Here is a 20919-nt window from a genome sequence, read left to right as displayed (position 1 = left end):
GAATCTGAGTGTGACTCATTGGGTGAACACAAGGAAGCGTGCCCTGTGAGTTCTCTTCACTCTGGTGGACTGGGGTAGTGTTGAGACACTCAACCCAGCAAGTCAGTGCACAAACTGGTGGACATATAGTGATGATGTCATCTGTAAACTGTGTCTTGAATGACCCCACCAAGGTTTTCTCAGTCCAATGTGAGGTAGCAAATTCTGGTTTAGGGATACTTTGTAATAACAGAAAGAGTGTACATCGGTACACACCTGTAGTTCCAGCTATTCGGGAGGCAGAGACAGGAGGATCCCTTTTGCCCAAGAGTTCAAAGCCAGCCTGGGTACCTTAGCAAGCCCTCAGTTCAAAAATAAATACATATTCACACATATAGAAATTGTATGTTTGCCATACAGTGTGTGATATATATGTGTGATTACATACGTTTATAAAAACATGTGCATCTGCATGTATATGGTATTCTAACCATAAAAAATTATAGTTTTATAATATGCTATATTTTTATATAAATCATTGAAGCAAAAGTTTTCTAAAACTGCAATAAATGCAGGACACACTGAAATTTACTATGTCTAAAATTAGATATATACATATATATTTTTGTTCATTTGCTTTGTAAGGCAGGGTCTCACTCTAGCCCAGGCTGACCTGAATCTCACTTTGTAGCCCAGGCTGGCCTTGAACTTATGGCAGTCCTCTTAGCTCAGCCTCCCAAGTGCTGGGGTTATAGGTGTGAGTCACCATACCCAGTTGTGTCTTTTTTAAGAATAAGATAGTGGTGACTTCCTAACTTGTCACCATGTAAGGTGACAGTCACCATCACCTTGTCTCCTCCCTGGGGTTCTGGAGCCCTAGATTTGTGGTGTTCTGTGGACATACTTGAGCTCTTCAGTGGAAGGACTTGAGGGTGGGACTCTTGGGGCCAGTCTAACCTCACAGTCCCCATCTAGTCCCCTTCATGGTCACTAGCTTCTGTGCCCCCTGGGAAAGAAACCTATACGGAGTGACAGGATCTCCCTGCACTGAACAGCATCTAAGAAAATGTAGGGTGGAGAGAAATCTCTAGAAGAGGCTGACTCTAGATCTCCAGAGTAGGTGCAGGTATGAGATGTGCAGGGTTATAGAGTTAGGACCAGCGGGTACACTATAGGGCACATTTTTTTTTTTAATCAGATATGAGTAATAGACTAGGGTTTTTTTTTTTTGTTGTTGTTGTTATTGTTTTGCTTTTTTTCGAGGTAGGGTCTCACTCTGGTCCAGGCTGACCTGAATCTACTGTGTAGTCTCAGGGTGGCCTTGAACTCACTGCCATCCTCCTACCTCTGTCTCCCGAGTGCTGGATATGCGCCACCACACCTGGCTAGTATTTGTTTTATTTATTTATTTATTTGAGGTAGGGTAGCTCAGGATAGCCTCAAACTCACAGTGATCCTCCTACCCCTCTCTCCCAAGTGCTGGGATTAAAGACCACATGTGGTTATTTTGTGGGTTTTTTTTTTAAATTTTTTTTAAAGACAGAGTTTCACATAGCACAGGTTGATCTCTTGACCTCACTATATAGCAAGGATGACATTGAACTAGGATTGTGCTACCATGCTCAGTTTATTGAGTGCCGATGATGGAACCCAGGGCTCTGTGCATGCTAAGTAAGATCTCTGCCAAGTGAGCTAAATCCCAAGTCCAAGTATTTATTCTTGCTTAAGTTCCAGATGCAGCTTATTTGTCTCTGTCTCTCTTAAAGGTCACTGGTGTAGATCTGGCCCTCACTACCACTCCCATCTTTTTGTTCATTTGTATTTTGTTTTTCTTGTAATTTTTTTTAACTTAAAAAATACATATTTGGGGCTGGAGAGATGGCTTAGCGGTTAAGCGCTTGCCTGTGAAGCCTAAGGACCCTGGTTCGAGGCTCGGTTCCCCAGGTCCCATGTTAGCCAGATGCACAAGGGGGCGCACGCGTCTGGAGTTCGTTTGCAGAGGCTGGAAGCCCTGGTGCGCCCATTCTCTCTCTCTCCCTCTACCTGTCTTTCTCTCTGTGTCTGTCACTCTCAAATAAATAAATAAATAAATATTAAAAAAAATATTAAAAAAAATACGTATTTGGGCTGGAGAGATGGCTCAGTGGTTAAAGTGCTTGCTTGCCTGCAAAGCCTAATGACCTGGGTTTGACTCCCTAGTACCTACATAAAGCCAGATGTACAAAGTGGCACATGCATGTCGCATTTGTTTGCAGTGGCTAGAGGCCCTGGTGTGCCCAATCTCTCTCTCTCTCTTTCTGTTTCTGTCTCCCTCTGCTAGCAAAAAATAGAAATAAGCCCAACAGACTGTTACAGTTTTTTTTTAATGTGTATGAGAGAGAATTAGCATGCCAGGGCCTCCAGCCATTGCAGTCAAACTCCAGATACGTGCGCCATCTTGGGCACCTGTGCAACCTTGTACACTTGTGTCACCTTGTGCATCTGGCTTACTTGGGTTCTAGAGAACGTAATGTGGATCCTTAGGCTTCGCAGGCAAGTGCCTTAATGCTAAGCTATCTCTCCAGCCAAAATAAATATTTTAAAAAATAGTTATTTGGGCTAGAGAGATGGCTTAGTGGTTAAGCGCTTGCCTGTGAAGCCTAAGGACCCCGGTTCGAGGCTCGGTTCCCCAGGTCCCACGTTAGCCAGATGCACAAGGGGGTGCACGTGTCTGGAGTTTGTTTGCAGAGGCTGGAAGCCCTGGCGCGCCCATTCTCTCTCTCTCTCCCTCTATCTGTCTTTCTCTCTGTGTCTGTCTCTCTCAAATAAATAAATAAATAAAAATTAAAAAAAATAGTTATTTGAGAGAGAATGAAGAATGGACACACTGAGACCTCTTGCCACTGCATACAAACTCTAGGAGCATGCACCACTTTGTTCACATAGCTTTATGTGGGCATTGGGAAATCAAACCTAGACAGGCAGGCTTTGCAAACAAGTGCTTTTATCTGCTAAGCCATCTCTCCAGCTCCCTTATTGAGGATTTATTTTTCCTTTTTGAGGGTAGGGTCTCACTCTAGCTCAGGCTGACCTGGAATTCACTTTGTAGTCTCAGGGTGGCCTCGAACTCATGGCGATCCTCCTACCTGTACCTCCAGAGTGATGAGATCAAAGGTGTGTGCCACCATGCCCGGCTTTTTTTTTTTTTTTTTTTTTTGAGGTAAGGTCTCACTCTAGCCCAGTCTGACCTAGAATTCACTGTGTAGTCTAAGGCTGGCCCCAAACTCACAGCAGTACTTCTTTTTTAGCCTCCCAAGTTCTGGAATCAAACACTTGCCACCACACATAGCATCCAGCCCCATTTCTTAACTTTTTAAATTGGCAACCTCCATACATATGCATAATGTGTCTTATCATAATCCCTTCCCACTGCTCTCCTTTATTCCACCTCCCTCATCTCCTGTCCACTGACTCCTTTCTTTTTCCCAACTAGTCTTTCTTCTACTTAAAAAAATAATTCATTTATTTATTTGCAGGGAGAGAGAGAATAGGAAGGGGTGTGCTAGGGCCTCTAGCCACTGCGAATGAACTCCAGATGCGTGAACAACTTGGTGCATCTGGTTTTCCACATGTACTTGGAATTTAAACCCATATTGTTAGGCATTACAGGCAAGCACCTTAGCGTCTGAGCCATCTCTCCAGCCCCCTCTTGTACTTTAATGTTTTTTGCCCTCCTCAATCATCCATGACAACATGTTGATGGGCCCAATATGACACAGGTCTTGTGCAGGTAACAACAGTCATGAATGCCACAGTCACTTTGTGTCCAGAACACAGCATTGTAAGCAGTCCTTCCCATCCTCTGGCTCTTACGTTGTTTCACCACCTGTTCCTCAGCGGTCCCTGAGCCTCGCAGGTTATGATGGAGATATCTCAGCTAGTGCCGTCACTTCTTCTCAGCACTTAGATGAGTTTGAGTCTTCCCACTGGTCACCATCATCTGAAAAGAGAAACTTTTCTAACCAAAAGTGAGAACAGCACTAACGTCTGGACATAAAAATAAGTATTTCAGGGCTGGAGGGATGGCTTAGCGGTTAAGGCGTTTGCCTGCAAAGCCAAAGGACCCAGGTTCGCTTCCCTAGGACCCACGTTAGCCAGATGCACAAGGGGGCACATGCATCTGGAGTTCATTTGCAGTGGCTGGCGGCCCTGGTGTGCCCATTCTCTCTATCTCTCTCCCCCTCTTTCTCTGTCAAATAAATAAATATAAATAAAATATTTTTTAAAAAATAAAATAAATATTTCAAGGGCAAGTTCTTGGGCATAATTTATTCATTTAGCCAAACAACAATAGTGGCTTCTCCCCTAGGGCTTATAACCTTCCCAGCCATAGACTTTTTAAAAATCATTATTTATTTATTTTATTTGAGAGGCAGATGGAGAGAATGGGCATGTCAGGGCCTTCAGCCACTGCAAATGAACTCCAGATGCATGCGCCACCTTGTGCATCTGGCTTACCTGGGTCCAGGGGAATCAAACCTGGGTCCTTTGGCTTTGCAGGCAAACACCTTAACTGCTAAGCCATCTCTCCAGCCCCAGGCGTAGGCTTTTTTTTTTTTAATTTATTTTTAATTTCTTTATTTGAGAGTGACAGACACAGAGAGAAAGACAGATAGAGGGAGGGAGAGAGAATGGGCGCGCCAGGGCTTCCAGCCTCTGCAAACGAACTCCAGATGCGTGCGCCCCCTTGTGCATCTGGCTAACATGGGACCTGGGGAACCGAGCCTCAAACTGGGGTCCTTAGGCTTGACAGGCAAGCGCTTAACCGCTAAGCCATCTCTCCAGCCCGGCGTAGGCTTTTGATTACCACCTCTCATCTCTAGATGGGTGGTAGTACAGTATGCAGTCAACTATAACTGCCATCTTAGGGGCAACAGGCCCCCGATTTCTGCCACTGCAGCAGGAGCTGAGGCAGCAGCTGGGAACAGCCAGGACTACTTGATCTTTAGCACTTGTATTCCACCATTAATATACATGCTTGATTGTTTGTGTTTGTAAACTTAGATAAAGGATTTACCTATATTCCTGGCATAGAATAGCCTCTTAGGCGCCAGCTTTGCAGCCTATCCAAACAAGAGAGTTTTTTTTTGTTGTTGTTGTTGTTTAAAGGAAATTTGGTTCCCAAGGCAAAGAAGGGAAGTAGAGAAAACAGTATTGGTAGGTTTTCCTATTGAGGATGACCTAGAAAAGCAGGCAGTCATTGCTGGTTTCCTAAAGTTGAGGGCCTGGATGAGATACCTGCTCAGAGAAGTAGTTACATTTCTGAGGTCAGGCATGCCATCCTTCCTTAATTTCTATGTTAATGAAATGTCTTATTGTGAACAACTGCTGTTACTGACAAATATGGATCATTGTGACCAGAATTCCACTTGCTAGCAATGTCTAATTATGACTTAAGCTTCCTAAAGGTACCCACGTCATTCTCCTAAGTTTGGATTCCATTCTGCAATGTTAATATCTTTATGAGATTTCATAGGATTGACTCAGAACATTTGCTCAGCATATTACCGGGTGGCATTTGGTGAATGGTGACCTGCACATCCCTAGGAAAATATCCTCATTAGCTGGGCTCGTCAGTGGATGCTCAGGTTTTATCAGTGGATCATCTATAACCCTCTCTGTCTTCTCTCCCTCAGTAGCACTGTAGGAGGAGAGAACACTTAATTCTGGTTGAATGTTAGCCTGGATAAACATAGAAACAGACTAGAAAGGACTGGTTATCTTCTCTTAGTTGGAAAAGATAGTGTGAGTGGGTGTGAATCAGCATGTGTATTGTATCAGCGCCTTTCCCCGTTGCCATGACCAAATGCCTGACAATAAGGAACTTATAGGAGGAAGGGCTTGTGTTGGGTCACAGTTCACGGGATGCAGCCCGTCATGGCTAGGGACGCATGGCAGCAGGAGCGGGAGGGGCTGGTCACAGTGTGTACGCAGTCAGGAGCCAGAGAAGGGCTCGCGTCAGTGTTCAGATCACTGGCTCTTTTTATTTCTTATGCATTCTACGACTCTAGCCCATGGAGTGGTACCGCCACATGCAGGGTGGGCCTTCCCTCTGCGGTTAAACATTTCTGGAAACACCTTCATAGATAGTCCCAGAGGTATGTTTCTATGGTGATTCTAAATCCTGTCAAGTTGACAAGGACATGAGCCACCACAGGTCTGCACATGCCTCCAGTGCCACCTCTCGGTGTCCAGTGTCCAACACCATACAGAGAGTCTTGATAGTTAGATATTATACCTGAGTGATGGTATAGATCCTAACTAAGCTTCTTAGTCATTCAAATGGAGCATAAAGAGAGTACTCACAGCATGTCCAGTGTAAAGGAAGGCAGGCTAACCCCACGGAACCTATTTGACCATCAGCTTCCTTAGCTGAAAAAAATTAGATGGAGGTACCAACTTCACAGAGACATTAGTCATTAATTGAAGAGGAAAGTCACAAAATACCTGGTACCCAGCCCCAAATTGCAAATGAGAAGTAATAATACTGTTTGAAGTAGTCAAGTTTCAAATGAAAAAAAAAAAAAAAAAAAGAAGCCAGTTCCCTGACCTTTATCCACCCCAAGGAATATGAGCCTGATTTGATTAAATTGCCTGAGTGATCTCTCTCCTGCCCCGGGCACTTCAGTGCCGTCAGTGTTAGATTTCAAGAGGTTTCCCTTTTGTCATCTTGGCCAGACCCTGGAATGTCAATCCCACTTGAATCTGGGTTTTAAAAAAGAGTGGGAGCTAGGTGCCAAGTGTCACATGTATGCCGCGCGTTCCTAAATATAAACGTCTCCAGGACGCTCCCTGGCCGGTTGAGGGCCGTGATGGCCTCCTTGTTCCGCCTTCGACCCCGACGCAGAGGTGCCGGCCGTGGGCTGAGGGGCCTGGAGCGACTCGCGCCGAGGGCATGTCGGGGCTTTCGAAGCTGCCTCTGCTCTGCGTCTTGCTCATCAGCAGATGATGGTGCAGACGCAGCCTGAGGGCCCAGCAACTTTGAGACATGGCATCCTCAGTTCCAGGGCCACAGGCAAAAGCCCAGCCAAGGAGGCATCTTCCCAGCCCCTCCTCTTAGCAGCTTCATGCACAGGGAAGGAGCCAGCTCAGGGTTTGGAACCATGGCCCCAAGAGTTTGTGATGGTCGCTTGTACAGATTGTTGGTGGGTCCTTGTGCCTGGCTAGCAAGGCCCAGGCTAGGGGCGGGAGTGCCCACTGACAGCCGTACCAGCCAGTGTTTGGCAGATGACTTCTCTCCCATGCATCCCTGCTCTTCTCTCCTTGGCACAGGGCAGCTGTTTGCAGTGTATAAAAACAAAACAAAACAAAAAAACACCTGCTAGTGTACAGCTAATACTGTGGAAATAGGTAAAGGTTTGTTTGCACATATTCTGCTTTTCAAATGTGTGTGCCTTGTCCTTGACTCATCAAAATTTTTGTTGTTGTTACTTATTTTTATATGAGTATGAACTAACAAAAGCAATTGTTTCATAGGCATTTGTATTTCTTACAACTGAAGATGGATATTTGTGAAGGAAGGTAATGAGAATTTTACATTCTTCTTTTCCTATCAGACTAACCAAGTTCCTGGCTTTAGTCTAATGAGTGTGCATTCTTGGCAGTAATATTAAATTTAAAGAGGCTGGGATGTTGATAACAATACTCTGTACAATAGAAGCTTCAGCTTTGGGCATCTGTTTTTAACTCAGTCTGGGTTTAGAGAAATTGGTGATCAATAAACTGCATTTCATGTCACTGTAGTTTTAATACACACAAAAAGATACAGTGATCTTTCTAGCAAAGGCCTAAGAAAAATTTAAAGAGCAGGAAAAGCTCCCTGAGTATAGAATGGGCTTCACTCAGGGTGGCAGATCAGATGTGGATCAGAGTCGCTTCAAAGCCCCCCTGACACCATGGATGACTTCATCTCGGAAGGATTTTATTCACGCGTGGGCATCTGCCTGGAGTCAGCACCTCAGGTGTAGATCAGCGGCTGTAAAATGTATCTCTTCCTTTCTCGTTACTGCGACAAAGCCCCTGACCAGAAGCAGCTTTAGGAAGGGCAGGGGAAGAAAGACTGTCACGGCAGGGAAAGCATGGCCGGAGCAGACAGGCAGCGTCCTGTTGTTACACCAGCAAGGAGAAAGTAGAGATGGAGCAGCAAGCAGGCTTAGGCTGCAATACTGAGGCCTTTCCCCAGTGGCACGCTGCCCCAGCAAGGCTCCGCCTCCTAAAGGTTATAATGCCACCAGCTGGGGATTAGGGATTTAAATGGATGAGTCTGTGAGGGACATTTCATTCAAACCTCTAACAGAAGGTATCTGGGAATGGCCCAGAAGGGACAAGCCAATGATCCCAGAGTCCCTCCAAATCTTCAGTATTTTCATGACGTGTGAAAGAAACTGCAACAGGGAAACTGAAGAAAGAAAACAGTCACATCTGCTTCCATTCTCCGGTGAATTTAGCTCTACTTGGGAGGGTCGCCAGGGAGCGGCACCAGGAGGGAGCTGACACTGGCTGGGGAAAAAGGCAAGCGCCCACAAAGCAAGAAGACCAACATGGGCAGTGGGGACGACAGTTGACCTAGGATTTCAGCAGCTCTGTTGCTGCTATGGCCTCTCTCTGAATTGCTGGGAAAGGAGCCAGAGTTAAGATTGGTGAAGAAAATAAAAAATAAAATAAATGGAGTTCCCTGGGCAGCAAGAGGACCCCTTCCCCAATCCGAGCTGGGCATGTGGAGAACAAGGAGGAGAACAGAAAAGACTTTTCCGTCTCACATCCATACAGAAGAGTAGCTGAAGGGTTTTAACAACTGGAAGGGTTGGAAGATGACTCAGCAGTAAAGACACGGCCTTGCCTGCAAAGCCCAAGGACTTGGGTTTGATTCCGCAGTACCCATGTAAAGCCAGGTGCATAAGTGTGCACATGTATCTGGAGTTTATTTGCAGTGGCTAGAGGCCCTGGCATGCCCCCCCCCTTCTTCCCTCTCTCATAAATAAATAAAATTTAAAAAGATGTTAAAACGAAACAGAACAAAACTGGAGGGATATGGTGAGAGCCGTATTCACAAAGATGGTTTCGGCGTTCCCAAAAGGAAGCGAGAAGAAGACGGCTTCAGTACGGGTGGAAGGGGCAGAAGCTGGCGTAGACCTGCAAGCCAGAGACTAGAGCCTTCTTGAAGATAGGGTTGCTTTTGACTGTTTCGTGATCACAGAGTCCAAGACCATTGTGATTCTCTGTACATCCTTCTGTAGACCTGCTCACCACCACCCCGAGGGGGATGGGGCTCCTTCTTGTGAGGCTCTCTTTATATTTTAGGGTAACCTCAGGCTGAAATGCTCCACCCTCTCCTGGGCTGCTGCTCTCTGTCACCACAGAAACCTGTTCCGTCTGTCTGTTCTACATACATACTTTAGTATTCTGTAAATTCTGTGAGAGTTTTTCACATTCTTTGAGGGTACCTGTTCTGAGCCAAGTGCTGACATGTGCTAGCCATGAAGGCCAAGCACTCTCCCTCAGCTCCCACGCTTTCTCTCCAAACACTAGAACTCTTCTTCCCCAAACAAGATACACCTTGGTATTTCTGTATGAACCAGAAGAAATCTGTTGAGGGCCCTGTTTTCTGGAATGTCCTGTCAGGTCTGCAGGTGACAACCCTCACCACTTCATTGGGAAGGTCTCTACTATCAACTCATTTGGGGTGTGTCACACCATTTGCAGCCAAGGATGTGGCACAATTAGCATTTCCCCTGGATGTCGAATGCCCTGACTTGGTTGACCTGTCCGCCACCGCCAGTGCTGCAGGCACACTGTCTCCTCCCCGTGGAGACGGGAAGTCCAGGCTGAGCCCTTCAGGAGGAAACCCTGAAGTCTAAAGAGAAAGAACTGTGTATCGGAGTACATTGAACCCTGCAGAGCACAGGCTGTCAGTGAGCTGTGGTACATAGTTTGAAAACCAGCCATTCTTTGGAATGTTTTCTCCTTCATTCAGGCTTTATAAAGTTATTCCTTCCATCTAGTAAACACTTCCTTGGCCTGTTTCTAGACTCCCAGATCTTTTTTTTTTTTTTTTTTTTTATGAGGTAGGATCTCACTCTAGCCCAAGCTGACCTGGAATTCACTATGGAGTCTCAGGGTGGCCTCGAACTCACGGCAATCTGCCTACCTCTGCCTCCCGAGTGCTGGGATTAAAGGCGTGTGCCACCACGCCCGGCTTTAGACTCCCAGATCTTTTCACCTGCTGTTGGTCCTGCAAGGACAGTGGCTAGTTGCTAAGTGAAGCCCATCTTGGTAGGAAAGCTCTACTCGTTTCTGCCTGCTCTACCACGACGGGCCTGGCTCGTGCCGAGTGCGTAGATGATGAGCAACCCCAGGACACACTCACAGACTTGGAGAGAGGCAGTTCCAGCAGGAACAGAGTCACTTGAGGGATGACAGGCCTCCTCAATCTGGGATGCTAACCACATACGCAGTTCCAAGACCAGCACCAGCCCAGTGGACAGGAAAGGAAGCTTGTTGGGGGGCCCAACCAGACTAGGTGGACAGGTGGGATGGTTCACAGCTTGGGAACTGAATGGGCTGCATGGAAACTGCGTGTTTTCTCCACTGGCCACAGAGGTGCTGGGAAGATATTTCTCGGATCCTACTGCCTCCCGGGGTTGCCATTAGGGAAGCCTCCCTTTCTCAGGCTCCTCCCCTGCTCTTTCCCAGCCAGCTCTTCCACCAGTGACCCCTGCTCCAGATCTGCTGCCAGAGCTGCTGGGCAGGCCATGAAGTCGAGGTGGAGTGGAGAAAAGAGTACACAAAGATGGGTGGTGTCACTGGTAGGGTTTGGGAGGACTGTGTGGTTAGTGGAAAATGAAAAAAATTATCTCAAACTATAAACTTCTTTTTTTAAGAAATATTATTTATAACTTCCATAAATATAAACAATATACCATGATCATAATCCCCTCCCTTTAGTCTGTTCTGTTTTGATGTCATCGTTTTTTCTCCTGTTAAACATCAGCCACTGTGAAGTCATGAGTATCAAGGCCACTTTGTGCAAAATCTATAGATTTCTAGTCATTGATGGAAGACAGAGGGTTAGGCAAATTGCTGAACCCTATAGATCTTTAGAAAAGTCAAAAGGCTTAGGAATTAATTATAGCCAGAAAATTTAATTGAGGTATTACAAGTGCTGAAATGCAAAGCACCTTTCACTTTCCCTTTGAATAAGACATCATCATTCCAGAAAGGCAGTGCTCAGGTAGAATCCTTAGACCTCACGAATATTATCAGAGCCATAGTCCCATGTCTACTAGAAAGACAAAGACTGCTTATTGGTCTCCAATATAATTTCTTCACTTTTCCTCTTACAGATAGGAGCCAACCAGTTGTTTTTTTTTAATTTATGAGAGAGCGAGAAAATTGGCACGCCAGGGCCTCCAGCTACTTCGGTCGGACTCCAGACACAAGCGTCATCTTGTGCACATGTGCAACCTTTCGCACTTGCGTCCCCTTATGCTTCTGGCTTACGTGGGATCTGGAGAGTCAAACATGGGTCCTTAGGCTTCGCAGACCAGGACCTTAACCACTGAACCATCTTTCTAGTCCATGAGTCAACCATTTTTTAACTAGCAAATAACTGTCCAACATTAAACCTTTCTTCATGGTATTTGTAATGGTTATGATTTTCAACAAGAAAAGCTGCTATTCTCTTCATATGCTGATTGATTTGTATTGTAGCTGCCTTTACCAGTCAGTTAAGAAAAGAAAAGGGAAAGGAAAGAAAAGAAAGGCACGGGCTACCCGAGATCCGTTGAGTATCTGGGGCTCTTGCTGGATCTTCTGACTTGTCTAATGCGTGTTTCCCCTGACAGGTTAACCTGCCCTCTGAACTCGGCGGTGGTTCTGGCCTCCTATGCAGTACAATGTAAGTCCTGAAGGGAGCGCTGAGTGACTGGACAGGTCCTGACCAGTGTATGGAGAAGGCCTCCTCTTTGATGGACTTCCTCTTCCCCAGGCGTCCTGGGGAGGAGAACATCTCTGGCTTTCTGGATAGCCCCACTTTTACACACCTTGTCCTCTCCTCTGTTTGGTGGTGGTGGCTGAAGGAAAGAGGTGCAGGGGAAAGGCACAGATGAGCTCTGGTGTGGCATAATTTTCCCCGGGGAGCCATGAAATAGCAGACAGCTATCACATATGACATTTTCCAGAGCCTTTGCCCAGGTATTTGGATTTGATCTCCATACAAACCCCAGTGGAACAATATTTATATCAGTCACCTCTTCTAAACATGGAAACTGAGACCCAGTTAGGTGAAGGAATTTGCGGGAAGTTACTCCTGTTCCTTGCTTGGTGCCTGTCTAAAGCACGACTGGGACCTTGTGAATTTATATTCAGTTTCAGTGTAGCTAGTGGGTTATATGTTGGTCTATGACACTTCCGTCCACTATAACGTGGAAGTGTGCTCTGAAAGCTGCATGCGTAATTCTGAGTTGTCTAGTACTCACATTAAAAATGGTAAAAATAAAACAGATGGAATTAATTTTGCTTGTTTTATTTAACCCAATATTTCATAAATGTTATCATTTTAGTATGTAACCAGCCTAAAAACTACCAAGCTATTCTGCTTTTGTTTTCATACTAAGCCTTTGAAAGCCAATCTGGGTTTTATATTTTCCACACATCTCCATTTGGATTAGTCACATGCAGCAACTGGCTATCGTATTGGAGTTTCCGCCAACTTGGAGCAGGACTCTGCTCATCCTCTCGGCAAGACGTTGTCGAGCATATTCAGTGCCGGGCCCTGTGAAAGCTAAAATACCACCTGACAGTTAGCTGTGTGCTGGAGCCAGTGCAGCACACCCACCTGCTCAGGAGAAGCCCCTCCACCTTTCCAGAAGCCTCTTCCACTGACAGCATGTAGGTGTTTAAGGGGAGCACATCGATGGGGCCTCACAGCAGGTGTAGACTAAGTTGCCAACTTTACTGGGGTGTGAGAAGCATAAGGCAAAAGACTTGGGCTGCTGGGGAGGCCCCAACTATGCCCCTCCCCTTGCACCAGAAAACAGGTAGCAAGGTGAGAGCAGGGTGCTCGGGCCTGCATGCGGCACACCTGCCCACCTGCATGGAACCAAGATGTGGAGGAGGAGCATGCCAGGGCCGACCTCACGACTGAGCACGCAGCTAGCCTGGTCACAAGAAGACAGACCCACCATCTGTCTCCTCTCTTCCTCTGGTGGGAAACTCAGAGGTTGTCCTCTCCCTGTGGCCCATCTGCGACAGACCCAGCAGGCTGCAGCCACATTGGAAACTAGCAGCCTGTGACTTTTCCTGCACAGACATAAACCAGTGTCTATTCACCCCAGACAAGGCACTAGGGAGAGACTGTAGGAGTGATTCCATCCAAGTCCAGCTGAGTGAACCAATGAGTTTATGTGATTTAACTTACAGAAGTGTGCATGGGGGGTTACTTAATAGGAAAATGAGTGACTCAAAAACAGTTGCATCCCCAGAAAGTCCCACCCCAGCATGAATGACCAACCCACTGAAAGCTGCATAAGTGGAGCCCCCCACTTAGTCAGCTTTACCCCTTGTACACTCACTCCACACCTACCACGACCACGTGCCGCCAGGGTCGATTCCATGTAGCTAGCAGAGGGCAGGAGGGAGCGAGATGAGGCTCTGATGATCCTCCACTCGCCTTTTGTGAGGGAAAGTTAATCGGCCCAATCTTGTAATGTGCTCATACAGTAACCACAGCTAATACATAACAGTAATCACAGTAATCTGAGTAATTTCTATGACACATAGCCATAATCAGAATGCTCATTAGTCCCTAGACTTGTGGGGCTCCCCTCTGGTAGTCAGCACAGAGAAGGTTGGCTGTTTACAGGTAGAACGTGAGGCTGAGAGCAGGATCTCAAGGAAGGAGAAAACCACATTTGATATAATCCCCCCACCCCACTCCATTGTCACTTGTGTGGTATTCCTGTGAACTTTAGGCTTCCCACCTGAAAAAGGAAGCGTGACATTGATGATTGTGCTACCTTGTTATTAGTATGGTTACTTGGTTCAGATTAAGTAATATATGTAAAGATGAGATAGCTAAAAGTGAACCAGCACTGAGTCAGTGAGCACATAGGCCGACGCCGTGTTACTGGGCTCTTCCTCTTAACACCTGCGTAACCTGGGCCTTTTAGGCCTCACCTAACATGTGGGGGAATAAAAGTATTTCCTTCATGGGGTGGTAGCAAAGATGACATGAGTGACCGTAATCAAACTCCTGGAGCAGTGCCTGGTGTTTGCAAATGCCAACTCTTGCTGGATTTTCATGCCACCCCAGTCTGAAAAGTCTGATGAGCAGTAAACTAGAGAAAAATTAAAGAAGTAATTGCCAGCCCCTGTTTCAAGCTTCTGTAGTCAGGTTCCTCTCTGCAGAAGACTGACCAGGTAATAGCTAAAGAAAGGTATTGCTGGGCATGGTGGCACACGCCCTTAATCGCAGCACTCAGGAGGCAGAGCTGGGAGGATCACTGTGAGCTGGAGGCCAGCCTGAGACTACATCGTGAGTTCCAGGTCAGCCTGGAGTAGAGTGAGACCCTACCTTAAAAAAAAAAAAGTTATTAGTGCCTGAAACATGCAAACTCGCTGTGGTGGGAGACCTGGCATTCCTGTCATGCTAACAACGTGATGGGTTCTCAGGCAAACAGGTCACAGAATAGTTCTTTGTCCTCAGTCATAAGTCTGCACACATTTGTGTACTCCACATGTGCTTCTATAGGGCTAATCCTTCCATCAAAAGGTATGCCTCCATTTTATCTGACACGTTTTACTAAATTGTGCTAACGTGGGATCTACTATTTAAATCCTACCAGTGACCAGCTCACCAGAGCACATTTTCTTCAAGTGTATGTGTCTGTGTGTGTCCACTTGTCTTCCTTGGGGGTGGTGTGTGAAGCCTCATGACAACCTCGTGTGTGGTCCTTGATAACTTTGTTTGTGGAAACAGGCTCTTTCATTGGCCTGGAGCTCACCAGTTAGACTAGACTAGCTGGCCAGCAAGCCTCAGGGATCTCTCTGTCTCTCCCTCCCCCACCCCCGCAGGGCTGGATTACGGGCACACTTCCCCATGCCTGGATTATTAGTATTATTTTACATGGGTTCTGAGGATTGAACTCAAGCTTCCAAGGCAGCCCTTCACCCCCTCAGCTATCTCCTCAGCCCCAAAGCACATTTTCACACAGATAAAAAATGAAATGTTCTGTACTTAAAGTACCCACAAAAACATGGGGATGAAAGATTGCTGATGGCTTAGCAAGGGTTTCTGGGGTGCAGAGAATGAAGGATTTAGAAGTATGTAATTACTCTCTAATGTTCTCTGGGCCTCTGCCACACACAGGCTCAGCATTAGCCTCAAGATGGAGAAACTCACTGCTTTTCCCAAAGGATCTCCACACTGGTGGGAAGCCACGCAAGGAGCCACGAGGCCCACTTTGGGGAGCAGAAGATCCACTCTACTGCTTAGGGGATGGGGAAGAAGTCTAGAAAAGCATCAAAGGACTGACTCCCAGGAAGAGTCTTTGAGGCCAAGTTGGAGTTGGAAGAACAGTGCATAAAGGACTGTTTCCTCCACCCCAGGGCATCTTGATGTCTTGAAGCTCCATCATGCGTGGGGACCTGGGATAGGGAGTTTGGGGTACGTGGCACAGCAGGCAGGGAAGACTGGCACCGTTGTGCTCAGCATCCAGGCTCCCAACTAACTAGTGGCCGAGCTGCAGCAGGTCCTGTCTTTTGTTCTGTGTCCTTATCTGTTTAATGGGGTAAAAGCATGACCCACGGTGGGGTATCCTGGCCCTTGGTGAGATGCCATTGAAATCAGTGTGGAAGCTACCCACGTTTTCACAAATACATAGGTGGCTGTTTAATGTTATTTCCCTCTAGTGGCTAGCACAGAGCTCCGCCCAGCATAGCTGATTAAGATTTCTTGAGAAAACCACCTGGCAGGGAGATTGATTGGTCTTGTGTTGAGTTCAAAACATTTGTCAGCGACTTCACTAAGACCTCGGAGCTTGTGCCTGCAGCATGAAACCGAGAGATGGGATTGCTAGCTAGCTGGATGGAAGACCACATAAAGAGCCCTGAGAGTCTCCTTGAGCTATGGAAACCAATAGAGGACATTAAATAGGATTCAGCTTTCACTCACAGGAAAATCATCTATAGCACTTGATTGGGCTTTGGGGACATGGGCTCTCTGGATGGAAAGGCAGGCTGGTGAAGTGGTTGGGGCCCATGGGTTCAGATCACCTTGTCTGGTCTCTGCTGCAGACATCCCTGTGATAGGGATAGGTCCCTTCTCCCTGGATCTCAGTTTCTTCTTTAACAGCTTCAGTGAGATGACTAATGCTTCTCCACTGGGTACCCTGTGGGAGGGCAGCTCGGGGATTTCCTTTAAGCACACTATTGAACATTTGGTTCCCCACCTCAGCTGCCACCTTCACACTTACATGGGACCACCCCCCAGCAAGGGTTCAGATTAGAAGCATAGAGCTGGGAGCAAATGAGAAGCTCACGTGGCACAGAGCTTATGAGAAGTGTTTCTAATGAATGTTGTTCTTGCAGTGCCATCTAAATGCTTGTTACTGCACCCCTTGTTGAAGAGGCAAAGCTAATTACGATTTTCTCTCTCGGTGTCTTAACAGCTCATTTTGGAGACTTTAACTCTTCCATACATCATCCAGGCTATCTTGCCGACAGCCAGTTCATACCAGATCAAAGCGATGACTTCTTAACCAAGGTGGAATCGCTCCATGAGCAGCACAGGTGTGGGTTGTATGCATGTGTGGGGGTGGAAGGTGGCATTTGGGAGCTCTGCTTTAGACACTCAGACTGGGTGTTTTCAGATACCACATCTCCTTGTGTTTGATGCCCGCCTGACCTTCCCTTGGCTCGTGGTTCTCTGTACAGATGGGGAGTGGGTTTGCTGTCTGAGCTGTGATGGCAACAGAAATACCTGGCATCATAGCATTTCTGTGAAGTGTAACAATGCAGTAGGAAGGTGTTGGCTTCTGTGTTCTTTTCAAGATATCATTGAAATTCGTCAATTCCTGAAGGAAATGCCCATTCTTTTTATGAAATTTTATTTATTTATTTGAAAAAGAGAGAGAGAGAGAATGGGTATGCCAGGGCCTCCAGCTGCTGCAAACAAACTCCAGATGCATGTGCCACATTGTGCATGTGGCTTATGTGGGTCCTGGGGAATCAAACCTGGGTCCTTTGGCTTTGCAAGCAAGTACCTTAACCACTAAACCATCCTGATTGCCTCATAAACTGACCTCATCAGGTAAAACTTGGACCTGTTTATCCTGTTGGCAAAAACAGGCCATTCCTCCAGGTGTAGTTGAGTGGGACAGACAAGTGGACTGAAATGCTGACAGGTTGGGTACCCATGGGTTTTAGTCTGTGAAGGCTGCTTTCCTGCACACAGGCAGTGCCAGGCCCTCTGGAGGGGAAGCTGTCTCAGGGTAAGCTCACCTCCAGCAAACACGTTGCTCCAGAGTCTCCTCTCCCCTTTCCCCACGCGCCTCAAAGCTGTCATGGCAGCTGTTCCCATCGTGTCAGATGAGGGCCACGCTGACCCAAAGGACCAGCCATCAGGAGACCTCTCGCTTCTTGGGAAGGCCATAAAAGTGAAGGGCAAGTGACCAGTGTCCCCTCTAAGAAGGCGCTGCCAGTCCTCTCTCCTGGAACTGCTCCTCGGGCAGAAGTCAGCGTCCTAAAATAGCACAGGGCTGCTGGTGTCTGAAGTGTGAGGCCACTGTGGAGAGAACAGTCAGGCAGAAAGATGAAAGATTACCCATTAACTGAGCGACTTGGCACAATTAGGGTAGGAATTTTGAAAGGTGATAGAAAGTGTTCTCTCCACCAAGTAGGGTATATTTCTCTCTGAAAACAGAGGGATCCAGAGGAGGCCAGATTCGGTGGACAGAAAAACCTGCTTTGGTAGAATTTAGGGTTAGACTCAGAGCATTTGGGAGTAGCATTTAGTAACCTTAAAGGAATGTTCATCACATTTTCCAGACACCCTTAATTTTTAAAACCAGCAGTTGCTCTTCTGTATTGTGTGAACTTGGCATTTTCTCGTGTCTTCTGTAGTGGGCTAAAGCAGTCCGAGGCGGAATCCTGCTACATCAATATAGCACGGACCCTCGACTTCTACGGCGTGGAGCTGCACGGAGGGAGAGTACGTATCCTTGGCAGGGTTGGCTGAGGAAATTCCTTTTTAATTTCAAATCGTAAAACTCTGTAAGCTTCCTTGATAGAACTATTTCTTTTTCATTATAACTAACACTAAAACATATTAAAAGGCATTTGGGAGGATTATTAAGTTTTGTTGTGAATTTTGCTTTGTTGGTCATTTGGTTAATTGCTTTTTTCACATTTGACATTATACTAGAAGATTGTCCTTTTGAGGGACCAGGATACTGGAAACTTGAAACATTTGAAAGACTATTCCATATTATGGCTAAGCAAGTAAAATGTGTATAAATCCATCTTTTGTGTACATTTTTGTTAAGTGTATAAAATAACGATATGCCGTTTTTCTGTATGTATGTAATTGTACTCACTCACATTCACTCTACATCTGCCTTTGTTTTCCCTCCTCCTTATAGTCCCCTTCAACCTCTAAAATGGTCCCCCTTCTGCTTTCATGTTATATTATAAATCATTTTTAAGGGACAGTTTAATGAGCTAAGGTTTCGATTACTTAGTCTTAAGCACTGCTTAAATTACAGTTGGACTCTATAATTTAATTTAAAAACTCACGGTGGCAGAATTGTCAAATGTAATAAACATTTTAAACTGTTTGTGATGCATTTAATAGAATTGCCTGATATATCTAACTTAATGAACAAATGTGTCAATAGACGGTTTTTTCTTCCAATGATGCCATAACGTAGGTATCACAACTTTTCCCCTTTTACATAGGGGAAACTGATAGACGAGCGTGACACAGCGGCCCCTTGGCACGCAAGTGGCGGTTTCAGTGCGTGGCCCCAGTATCACTGTCTAGTCATGGCTGACCTTTCAGCGCTGATATGCTGATCTGTCTTTCTGTCTTTGTTCTTTTTTTTTTTTTTTTTTTCTTTTGGTTTTTCAAGATAGGGTCTCACTGTAGCCCAGGCTGACCTGGAATTCACTATGGAGTCTCAGGATGGCCTCAAACTCACGGCGATCCTGCTACCTCTGCCTCCCGAGTGCTGGGATTAAAGGCGTGCGCCACCACACCTAGCACACGCTGATACTTCTACCAGACACTGGCCGACACATCATACCAAAAGGAAACAAATATAATTGAGTGCCTACTATGGGATAGGCTTTGTCCCAGGTGCTTTCATAGGCAATCATAAGATCTCATTTTAGAGCTGGGCAGTGGTGGCGCTCGCCTTTAATCCCAGCATTCGGGAGGCAGAGGTAGGAGGATCGCCATGAGTTTGAGGCCATCCTGAGACTCCAGGTCAGCCTGGGCTACAGTGAAACCCTATCTTGAAAAACCAAAAAAAGTGAGACTCCATAGTGAATTACAGGTCAACCTGGGCTAGAGCGAGACCCTACCTCGAAAAACAAAACAAAACAAACAACAACAAAAGATCTCATTTTAAGTTAGGGAAACTTTGTCAAATTGATTTTCATATCATTTATAGGCGAGAAAGCTAAGCCCCGTGGAAGCTGAGGGAACTATACAAAGCTACATCTATACACCATGGCTTCTTCTCATGTTATATTAATCTTTTGCCTTTAAAAAAAATTCCAGGGATGGAGAGACAGCTTAGTGGTTAAGGCGCTTGCCTGCAAAGCCTGGCAACTGATGTTTGAATCTCCAGGTCCCATGTAAGCAGGAAGCACAGTGAGGCAAGCTTGCAACGTCGCAAATTCACACAAGGGGCACATGCATCTGGAGTTCGTTTGCAGGGCCTGAAGGCCCTGCATGTCCATTCTCTCTCTCTCTTTTCTCTCTCTCTGCCTCTTTTTCTCTCTCAAAAAAATTTACATACACACACATACACACACACAAATATATACATATATATTTTTTCAACATACTATGTTTGAAACTTATAGAAACATTTTTATTTATTTGCCTTACTTCTGCCCCATAATAATCATGTGAGGCAGGATATAGCGTGGATACTAAGGCAGGAAAAAGTATTGGACATAATAGAGTAACAACGTGGAGATGTAACTGTTACGTTTTATTTCCCTTTTCAAATATTTTGTCCTTAATAGAATGTTTGGAGAGTCTTATTCAGTGGCAAAATGGGGCTTTATTCCATCTGTGAGAGTTAATGTAAGCTTTGCCTTCCCTGACCCCAGAGTCGTCAGTGAAACAAACAAAGCAGGCGAAGAGGGGCATGCATACCTGTAACCCCAGGGTTCAAAAGGTGAGGCAGGAGGATTTGGGTTTGAGGCCAACCTTGGCCAACCCATTCAACATGTGGAGACCATATATCGAAAAGAAGAGGCCCTCCAGGGTTCTAAGGCAGATGATAAGCTGTCTGACTGAGACCCCCCCAAGGTGTGTGTGGAGGGGAGGTATTGCGTTACACCAGGTGAACTAAACCCCCGCGTCTCAGTAACATGGTGCCTACCGCTTGGAGCTTTTCAGTAGTTCAGCACCTGCAGTGATCCCCAACATCTTTACAGGGTGGCCTCTGCCACGTGGTAGCTTGGCAGCCTAGGCTGCTGGCTTCACAGCCTCACTGTCTTCCCACGTGGCGTCTTTGTTGTCGCAGCTGCAGGGCGACACCCAGCGCTTCAGCGCTTTACCCACATGAGACCCATCACTGCTGCTCAGAGCACACCGGCCGGAACTGGCCGTGTGGCCCTGCCGTCTGCAGTGGGATATGGGGCTGGCATGGGAATTTTATTTGAGTG

General features: G+C 46.2%; 1 protein-coding gene across 3 annotated transcripts in view; it reads left to right on the top strand.

Moving 5' to 3' along the window:
* The window catches only part of Ptpn3 (protein tyrosine phosphatase non-receptor type 3), a 128173-nt gene that overhangs the window by 50267 nt on the left and 56987 nt on the right, over window positions 1-20919 (top strand). For all 3 annotated transcript variants that reach the window (XM_045131259.1, XM_045131262.1, XM_045131261.1), the window contains exons 6-9: window positions 7495-7539; window positions 11862-11914; window positions 16686-16806; window positions 18139-18226. In XM_045131259.1, coding sequence (XP_044987194.1) covers window positions 7495-7539; window positions 11862-11914; window positions 16686-16806; window positions 18139-18226 — 307 coding nt within the window. The remainder of the gene's footprint in view (window positions 1-7494; window positions 7540-11861; window positions 11915-16685; window positions 16807-18138; window positions 18227-20919) is intronic.

The sequence above is a fragment of the Jaculus jaculus genome, chromosome 1 (assembly GCF_020740685.1).
Source record: "Jaculus jaculus isolate mJacJac1 chromosome 1, mJacJac1.mat.Y.cur, whole genome shotgun sequence".
In the NCBI taxonomy this organism is placed as follows: Eukaryota; Metazoa; Chordata; class Mammalia; order Rodentia; family Dipodidae; genus Jaculus; species Jaculus jaculus.
This window is presented reverse-complemented; position numbering and strand designations above follow the sequence as displayed.